Below are 10639 nucleotides of genomic sequence, written 5' to 3'. Positions count from 1 at the left end.
GGAAATGAATGTTTTAAGATACTTAGTTCCTTGTATTTTGAGCAATTGTGGAAGAATTTCTTATTAGAATATAAATTATGATTGTTTGAGTTTACGTAAATATATTTCACGTTGCTAATTATATTTTTTAAAGGACACAAAACTTTAACATAAAATCTAATTGTTATAACGAATCAAGTGTTACAACTGAAGAATTTTGACATCAGTCCTCATTTATTCTTAAAGTAAAAAATGTCAAAATTTCACGTAAATAAACAAATACTATTGTAAGAACAAATAAAACAAAAGGCATTAAATATTTATGTCCTATTAATTAATCTAGAGCAAATAAGTCAAATTTGTATTTACAATATTCCATTCTAACATTGAAATATTAGTTATACCAAATATTAAAAACTGAATGAACATTCTATTCTAACATGTGTACCGGACTATAGAATAATAAATGTTTTTCCTATCATTCTGGGTGAAAATATATTTTGAATGAAAAATCACTTTTCATTTTGAACATTCCGGCGTCCCAACTAAGGATTAATGTAAACCTAGATACCAGTTGATCATCAAATTGATACTTACAATTGGCTTCAAACCTAGGGCATGCAAGCATGACCCACAGGAAAAAACATCACCCAACCTAATTTTTAAAAGGTGAACCAAAAAAATCATAACGTCATTATCTCATACAGTTGGGCTTATAAAGCGTGTAAAAGTTGATGGATAAGTAGCCAGCTAATTAATAAAAAATTGGCATTTTCAAGCTATTGGAGAAGGGACCATGAGTTGTAGTGGAATTGGACTAGGAGAAAAGGGTGTCAACTAAGAATTCCATACCTGAATATTATAAGATGTGGTAAGCGTGTGGAAGTTTTCTTTTGTTTTGTCCTTTACAAAAAGATATATATCAATTTTTTTTTTCCAAAGGCTAATGCCCCGCCAAGAAACCTCTAAAAATTACCATTAATCTATGAATGCTGTAAATTTTAAATAAAAAGTTTTACAATTTTTGAAAACAAAGTAATTAATACCCAACTCATTTCTACGATAATCATTCATCTCTGAACTTTGAACAATTTAACTAATAAATTTTACAGATTTTGAAAACAAAGTAACACACATCCCACCTTTTATTATAGGCTGATAAAATAGGACTGTTCTTAAAGTACTTTAAAGAGGCTAAGCCCACTTGGGTGTATATTAATCAATCCGTTGACGAAAAATTAAGTGTTGTTACATAATATTAAAGAATGGATGTTCCTCCCTTCCACCTTTCAGTGGTTATTTGGTCCAATTGGAGTAAGATATAATGAACACCAGTATGGTTGCATTCTGCTCTTTACACCTGTCAAGATATTCGTATTTGTAGCCTCAAATGCTTTTTTTTTTTTTTAAGTTAAAGTATGTTTAATACACCATAATGGTTGCCACTACAAGATTGAAGAAACTTAATCTAATTGGGCATTTGACAGGCTGATGTGTCTGTGACTCTGTGTTCTCTATGATGTCAAAACTTTGAAAAATTATGAATAAGACAAATAAAAACAGTGATTCAGTCATCACCTTTTTCTATGATCTTTAAGAAACTTTTAGATTGGATTGGAGTAAAATATGATGAAGATGATAAGCTGTTCTTAATTGTGAAGAATTGATGTACACTATCTGCAAGTATCTAAAATATGATGAAGATGATAAGCTGGGCGGCTAACAGGTCAACTTTTTAAGTCATAATTAGTCCCAGATATTAGAACCCAATTGTGAATTAATACCATATTGTTGAGTTGTAATGTGTAATGTGCTTGTGTTTTTTTCCTATTAATGTGAACTATTTGTGTTCTTGAATATTAATTGGATATAAAAAATTTTCGAGGCACATTATGATTGATATATAGGAATATTGAATTTCAACATTTCAGATATATTAACTGATGAAATAAAATCCTCAGTCTCCCTTATCGTCTGGAGTTCTGATAAGGATAATTAGCTTGAATTTGGTTCTCTTTTTTTTTTTTTGGCCAAACTTTTATTTTTTATTTATATCAAAGAAAAGAAACCAAGGAGGGGGACAAAGACCTTACCTCCCAGCAGTTCAAACAATCCTAGCGTTTTCTAATGGAAGGGAGACCAATCCTATCCGATCTAAGTGTCCCTCGGGCTCTAGCAGGGAGATCTGCAAACTGATAATAGACTCTGTCACTCCCATCATTGCAACCAACATTTGATAAGCAATCGGCCACTTGATTACCTTCTCTGAAACAGTGGAAAATACTGATGAAACAAGGTGAAAGCTTGAATTTGTTTCCCTTAAATTGCTTTAAATGTGTAAAAACAATTTGCTATCTTTTATATCAAAATAGTAACTAATGGATAACCAGTGTGATAAGTAGATGCTAAGAATATGAAACTTAAATTCTTTTTTTTTTTTAAAAAAAAAGGTAAAGTACGTAGGTTGTTCTTCAATTCGATCATTCTCCCGATGCAAGAAGCAAAAAGATTTCAATAAACATAATTTAATTTTTCTCCTTACATTTTTATCAACATCAAGCTACACCACATATTTTCACGTTCCTTATACCAAACTGCACATATAATTTTCTTCGAGGGCTAAGCTCTAATTGTCCACATCAAGACAGGCTACCTTCCAAGAGATAGGCTTAAAGTACTTTCCAAGTGTTAAAGATAACTTTTTTTCTCCCTTGATTTCCACTGAGAATGCCTGAGAAGTTTACTAATGGCATCAAACCGATTCAAATGGCTAAAATCAATTTGTTCACGTAAGCTAAATTTACTATAAGTTCTATGTATACAGGTTATATATTGGCACACTTGATGATCATGTAGTCTCCCGTACGTAAGAAATATTGTATGTTGACGCAAGTTTTATGTTTTGTTCAAACGTGGCATTTGAAATGATTATGAGAAACAAAAAGTTTGAACATGATTATACCATTATTAGTGGCGGAGCCATGACATATAGCCAGTGGAGACAACATTGTACACCTAAATTGATGTAGCTATTATGCGAAAATTTATTTAATTAAACATAATATTTTCATTATGAATTTTTTGTATTGTGAAATTATTGAAGTTATTTTTTTTATTCAAGTAGTAATCAATTTGTGTTTTAATAGCTTTTAAAGCATTTGTATTACAAGAAAGATGCTTCAAAATTTGGTTGTTTAACGAGATAATATGTGCGGAATGAAACTTTTTCATAATATAGGAGGGCAATATAAAGGGAAATATGTATTTTCCAAAAATTAAGGGGTACAATTATGATAAAAAAACATAAAAATTTGTACTAGTTTTAAGACTACTCTTTAAATTTTGTAAAGTTGAGAGAGGACAATTGCCCACTCTCTACATGGTGTGGCTCTTTTTAAATTTTTTTTTTGTGTAAATGAAAAGTTTCGAATTCGAAGTCTCTTACTTACACATCCTCTCCCTATACCATCCAATCTATTTCTTTCCCTACCTAGTCTTCCTAGGTTTACCTCCAATGAAAGTTGTGGCTTCAAAAATGTATTTGAAGAGGGTAAGCTAGTGGATGTGTACAGACACCCGCACAGGGATATGAAGCGAGGGCTTCACTTGTTCAAAGTGTGGGATGTTCATAGAAAGACAAGTGAGACTTGATTATTTCATTTTGTCTCTTGGACTAATTTAAACCAAATGAATTAGAATTCTATATTAGTGCTTTAGTTATGTTATATATTAATGTCAAGATTGTATTGGATTTAATTAATTGTTAAAATTGCAGGGGAATTGGGATTCGTAGTTAGTTTAGAAAGTTGTCTACGTGATAGTGGTAGAGTCTACGTAGGAATTGATTAGTATAGTATCTATTTAATGGCATTGTAGTCAGTTGTTCTTATTTTAGCAAATTCAGCCGATATTAAGATAATAGAATACTATTATTTTGCTCCAAGTCTTCTTCTTATGGTTCCTTTTCTTTTATCCTTGTTCATCCACTCAATTGTGAAATGTGAGCTTATTTTTTAATCTATCGAAATTCAATATGTTAGTTGTACTTCCATTATGTACTTTTTTTTGTGCTAATACACAACAACAAAAATGGCCTTTTCTAACGTGCTTATAAGGACATTTTTTTGTTTGTGTCATTATAGCAATCCTATCATGACACTTATTATCAACTCAATAATATATACTATAATTTTTTTTTATTTTATCTAATATAAAAATAATAATGTGCATTTAGACTACCTATCATGACACTTGAGAATATGTGAGATGTTCAAAAAAGAAAAAAGAGAAACAAAATGACAGCGTTTGATTTTAGCGGAAGATTCATTTGCCAAAACACTTAGTGAAATACTCCAAAGTTTCATTTTGGCGGCCAAAAGACGTAGTGAAAAATTTCTTCCTCTCATCTCTCTCACCTCTCCTCAAACAAGCTATCTCAGCCAAAAGAAAGTTGTAGGAATCCAAGCACCTTGAAAACCAGCTTCATCTATCTAACTTCAACTGTTGTCCCTCGGCTAATATTGAAAACCATCTTTTTTTTGCGAAATTGGATTGATTATAAACGAACAGACAAAGACAAGTAGCCATCACTACAAGAAAATTGGTCTTTAGTGACATCATTGTTACTAGCACTGTTTATTGACGGCTTTCTCTAGTCGTCACTGATATTTGTTTAGTGACGACTTATTGTTGTCATTATAACTTTCAATATATTAGTAATAACATATTGTCGTCACTAAATTGTCTTCAATTTTTTACAATTTCTTGCAATATATTTTTTTTTGTCAGATGCTGCAATATATTATTAATAGCATTGGATTGTTTATAATGAAACTATTTGACTGCCATATAATTTGAACATCATTATTTTCTATAATAAGATGTATCCTATTTTTGCAATTATGAGAAATTTGTATAAAATTTTAGGACCTATAAGAACTACTAGAAATGTAATAAAAGTACATTTTCACTCATATGAAATTAACAAATTTTGCCACCTATGAATTATGATCCAAATCTAGTTAAAATTCAGGGCAAAAAAAAAGTGGTGCAAATTTTAAAATTCAAGGCAAAAAAAGTGGCAGACTCTTGTCCAATTGTCTTTTACTGTGTAGAAGCAAAACAAAGCTTTTCTAAGTGTTGAACTCTCTCACAAATAACCTCTACCTCACTTTCACTCATACGCCCACTCTCACCTCTACCTCCACCTCACTACTGCAATCTCAATCTCTCCGACGATTGAAGACCAGTGAAGTACCATGTGTCTCTAGCATGAAGACCAAGTAATTCTCCAAGTGTCTGCAGCAAAGGTTAGTTCTTTCCCTTTCCTCTTTCTCTCCAAAATAATTTGCAAATATTTTGGCCCTAAGCCTGTTTTTTTTTTTTCTGAAAATTTCTACTTGCATTCTTGTCGAATCTGCATTTAGGGTGTAATTTTATGGTTATTTGCATGATTAATCTTTTCATCCCTAGAATTTTATTGCCCTAATTTTTAACTTCGGGGAAAAAATTGTATCATGAATCCCCTAGATTAATTGTATCATCTGCCTCTTGTCATCATGAATCCCCTAGATTAATTGTATCATCTGCCTTTTGGCCCACTTGAGAAGGACTTGCTACTTCCCAACCATTTTTTGCACAAAACCCAGCTACGGCTGGACTTGGCAGGGGGAGAGTTGAACAAAAATTGACCAGCGGTTGGAAAATTTTGGTTGTTGCCGTTAGTAGTGTAAAATGTTGACCATACTTTCTGCTTCTTTCCCTCATTAGACAAACCTACCCAACAAACTTATAAATTAGATGTGTTTTGCCACTAGTTTTTGGGGTTGATTTAGCTTATCCAGCAAGCTAATTGGAGCTTTTGTATGGGTACGCAGAATTGGAACAGATGGGATGTTATGTGCTTGATCTGACCCTATTTTTTTTCCTCATATTCAATCTGATTGATAGAGCAATTAGTGGACACATTTTGCATTGTTATTCTGTCCTAATTTTGGCTACTCATGGTGCTAAGAATTGAGATTTTGCTCATATTTCATATTTGTGTAAATTGTAGGTGGTTGGTGTTAAAAGTAATCTCTTGAGACAAATTTCCAGAAGACCCTTTATTTCATAGCATGCCCACGCCAGAAATTGAAGAGATACACTTGAAGGACGGACCCCGCGGGATTGGTAGAAAAAGTGAAAAATTAGGAAACCAAAGAGGGCTCGTGGGCAGCGAAGGTGCACAGGATTAAAACTCTTTCCCTAGAGGAAATAGGAGAGGGGATGCTTTCTTTTCGACAGCTATATTTTGAGGGAATTGGCTAAAAAGCCAGAATCATGTGTGATAGATTAGATTAGCTTTTAGTTTTCTTTTCCCTGTAGACAATTTGGGGACTCTCTGCTTTTAGCTTTGTACGATTTTGGCTAGACTTTTGCTTTTACTTTTTCTGCTCCAGTACGAACACAAAACCCAAAAAGACCTTTGCTTTTACTTTTTTTCAAATCGGACACGAAACGAGAGACGAAGCCAGGACTTTCTCTGTTGTTTCTTCATTAATTCATTTTCCCCAATTCTTTGGCAATTGTGTGGATGAAATCAATCAAGTCACGCGAGATTGATATGATGAGAAGTGGCTAGTTTTCTCCTCTACCCAAGGGTTAACGCGAAAGCGCGGTCCATAACATCTGTGAAATCTAATCAAACTTTCACTATTTCTTCTAATTTGTTACTATTCGTGCGCTTCCTGGATTAATTGTTTATGATTATTTTATTAATTGAGTATCAATGGGCGGATATTTAATTTAATCTAATAGCCTACTGTCACGTTGATTAAACTGAATCCGTAATTATTCGTTTAATTGATAATTAGTGACAACCACCATAATTGGCTTTATATTGGGGAAACGTAAGATCTAATTTAAATAAACCCTCTTAGCGTGTTTATTGGTTAGGGTTGGGTTTTTCAAGTTTTAATGCAACTAGATAATTAAATTCCTACGGTCGTACGTAGGGTTGTTTTCTGGTTAAAGAAGCAGTCAACAGTCGTACCTTGGCTGTCGAAGAAATAAGAAAAAACTGGTTGTCAGAGCGTGTTGATAGTTATAACTAACCTAGTGATGAATGAATGAAATATCTTTGCATCAATGATCATTTAATTAGACCATGCCTGAAAAGTTGATCATTTTGGTAGAATTTTATTAATTATTTTTTTAGTAAATTGTATTTGTTGAGTTAACTTTTGAATTTTGTTTATTTTATTTTCATCTTCATTTCCTTAAATATACCCCAATTTTGTTCTATTGACTTGGAAAGAAATAACTTCCTATCCGTTCCCTGTGGAATCGACCCTACTTGCCATTGTATGCAAATTTAATACTTTTATAGACAATTCTGGTATATCGGATCAAGCAAACTCTTTGGGAACAGGGTGAATCAAGTAACCCATTGCACACATAGGGTCCTTGCTCCAGTACTTTGACTTGTTCTATTACTAATTGTGGTAGTAATTAGGATGTTTTAGTAATTATTATTGCACAGACTCGACACCTGTCAATTTTTGGCGTCGTTGTCGGGGAACAATGTTTTAGTTAATTTTATTTCTTTCTAAGTTGTTTTCTTTGGATCTATCTGACATTTTTCTAGTTTATGCCTCATTCTTCTCGTACAGGTGAATTGATTTTCGACCCGAAAGTAGAGAAAACTGCACGCCGAATTAGAAAAGAGTCTAGACAACTCATAGAGGAACAATCCAGCACTGCATTTCAGAGACTGAATCCTGAGGTTGAATCAATAGATTTGAGTGGTGATAATTCAAGTGACTCAGGTCAAGAGGACATCCTTATGGCGAATACAAGAACACAAAGGGAATTGACTGCTCCGAAATTGACCCAACAGCCTTTGTGCATTACATTTCCAACTCTAGTTGAGAATATCTCTTTTACCCTGAAGTCAGGATTAATTCACCTCTTACCTACGTTTCATGGCCTTTCAGGTGAGGAACCCCATAAACACATCCAATAGTTCGATGTGATATATTCTAGTATGAAGCCTCCAGAGATCATTGAAGAACAGATCAAACTTAGAGCATTCCCTTTCTCCCTAAAGGATGCGGCGAAGGATTGGTTGCACTACCTACCTGCATGTAGTATCACAACATGGGCCCAACTGAAAAAGAAGTTTTTGAAAAAATTCTTTCCTGCATCCTAGGCTACTAGTCTGAGAAAGGAGATATGCAGTATTAAGTAGTTCCTGGAGAATCCCTATATGACTATTGGGAAAGGTTCAATAAGTTGTGCACTAGATGCCCACAACATCAAATTAGTGAACAACTATTGATCCAATATTTTCATGAGGGACTCCAGTCGACCGACAGGAGTATCATCGACGCTGCGAGTGGGGGAGTACTGGAAAATAAGATACCGAGAGAGGCATGATTGCTTATTGAAGCTATGGCAGAAAATTCTCAACATTTTGGTTTTCGCGAGAGTAACTCTACCCATAGGGTTAACGAGGTAGAGACGTCGTCCATTCAGCAGCAGCTATCGGAGCTAACATCTTTTGTTCGGCAATTAGCTGTAGGAAACATGCATAAAGCAAAGGTTTGTGGAATCTGCACAAACGTGGACCACCCCACTGACTCATGCCCTATTTTGCAAGAGGATGGGGCTGAACAAGTAAACATGTCTGGAAGCGTGCCCGCGCCTCGTAGGCAGTACGATCCATACTCGAACACGTATAATCCGGATTGGAGAGACCACCCCAACTTCAGCTATGGGAACAGGCCACAGAGTTCATTCTCAAATCGTCCACCAGGATTTCAGCAACCATGGCAACCAAAGCCTCAACCTTCGTCCTTCAGGAGGCTCTTTGGAAGATATTGTTGAGAGTCTGGCCACGAATACCACTCAACTCCAGCAAGAAACTAAATCCTTGGTCACGAATACTGCTTAGTTCCAACAGGAGACTAGATCGGGTATGAAAAATCTGGAGACTCAAATAAGTCACATGGCAACTGCAATTAATCGCTTGGAGTCCCAAATTTTTGAAAAATTGCCATCGCAATCCGAGACAAACCCCAAAAATGTGAATGCCATGACACTGAGGAGTGGCAAGGAAGTGAAGGGGCCCAAGGCTATGAACCTGAAGAGTAAAAGTAAAAATGAGATCGAAAAGAAGATTGAAGAAGGACACATTCGTGGAGATCCCGAGGTAACTGTTACTCCATCAATAGCCATTAAATCTAATTTACCTCCTTTTCCATGCAGGTTAGAGAAGACAAAGAAGGCGGAGAAAGAGAAAGAGATCCTGGACGTATTCTGTAAAGTGAAAATCAACATCCCCTCACTGGATGCAATTAAACAAGTACCAAAGTACGCAAAATTTCTTAAGAATTTATACACCCATAAGAGGAAGTTGAGAGGGGATGAAAGAGTAGTGGTGGGAGAAAACGTATCGGCCATACTTCAAAGAAAGCTCCCACCCAAGTATGGAGATCTAGATATATTCACGATCTCTTGCAAAATAAAAAATACACCAATTAGGAAAGCAATGTTAGATTTAGGGGCATCAATCAACGTAATGCCAAAAACCATTTATACTTCTCTGAATCTTGGGCCACTGAAAGAAACAGCCATCATAATCCAACTAACTGACCGCACCAATGCTTATTCAGAGGGGCTAGTGGAAGATGTCTTGGTTCAGGTAAATGAGTTAGTTTTCCTAACAGATTTGTATATTCTAGATATGGGAGATGAGAAGTTGATAAATCCGTCACCTATTCTGTTAGGTAGACCGTTTTTTAGCACTGCTAGGACTAAAATAGATGTGAATGAGGGTACTTTATCAATGGAGTTTGATGGTGAAACTGTAAATTTGAATATATTTGAGACGATGAAATATCCAGAGGAATCTAACTCAATCTTTGTTTTGAGTGTTATTGAGTCCCTTGTACATGAAACTTTCGAATTGGATGGTGAAGACACATTTGAAGTGGCCTTGACCAAATATCTTGAATTGGGAGTAACCCTTAATGTGGACATAAGGGATAAGTTGTACCGTGCAGTTGAAGCATTACATTCACTTCCAACCATTCCTCTAAGGTATGAGCTTACTTCTTTGTTTGTGCCAGAAACTCAGACAAAGCTGTTGCCTTCAGTTGTGCAGGCACCGGAATTAGAGTTTAAACCTCTCCCGAGACATATGAAGTACGCGTTCCTGGGAGACCGAGAAACACTTTCGCTAATCATTTCTGCATACTTATCTCCAAGCCAAGAGGACAGACTAGTGCGAGTCCTTAAGGATCATAAGGAGGCAATTGGGTGGAGCATAACAAATATCAAAGGAATAAGCTTGTCCTTATGCATGCACCGGACACGGATCGAGGATGATGCGAAGCCGGAAAGACAGGCGCAGCGGAGGTTGAATCCACTAATTATGTAAGTTGTGAAAAAGGAGATATTTAAACTTCTAGAGGTGGGAATTATCTTTGCTATTTCGACAGTTCTTGGGTGAGTCCTGTTCAAGTGGTCTCAAAAAAAAGGGGGAGTGACTGTAGAGGAAAACCAGGAGGGTGAGATGGTTTCAGTCAGGAAATCTACAGGCTGGCGCCACTGCATTGACTACCGGAGACTAAATTCTGTGACGAAAAAAGACCATTTTCCTCTCCCTTTTATTGAT

General features: G+C 35.3%; 1 protein-coding gene across 1 annotated transcript; it reads left to right on the top strand.

Annotated features, from left to right (window-relative positions):
* Window positions 1-8968: 8968 nt before the first annotated feature.
* LOC113752209 lies at window positions 8969-10402 on the top strand. The gene has a single exon (XM_027296338.1). It carries the CDS (start codon window positions 8969-8971, stop codon window positions 10400-10402), a length of 1434 nt encoding a protein of 477 aa, XP_027152139.1.
* Window positions 10403-10639: the final 237 nt, after the last annotated feature.

The sequence above is a fragment of the Coffea eugenioides genome, chromosome 11, assembly GCF_003713205.1.
Source record: "Coffea eugenioides isolate CCC68of chromosome 11, Ceug_1.0, whole genome shotgun sequence".
NCBI lineage: Eukaryota > Viridiplantae > Streptophyta > Magnoliopsida > Gentianales > Rubiaceae > Coffea > Coffea eugenioides.
This window is presented reverse-complemented; position numbering and strand designations above follow the sequence as displayed.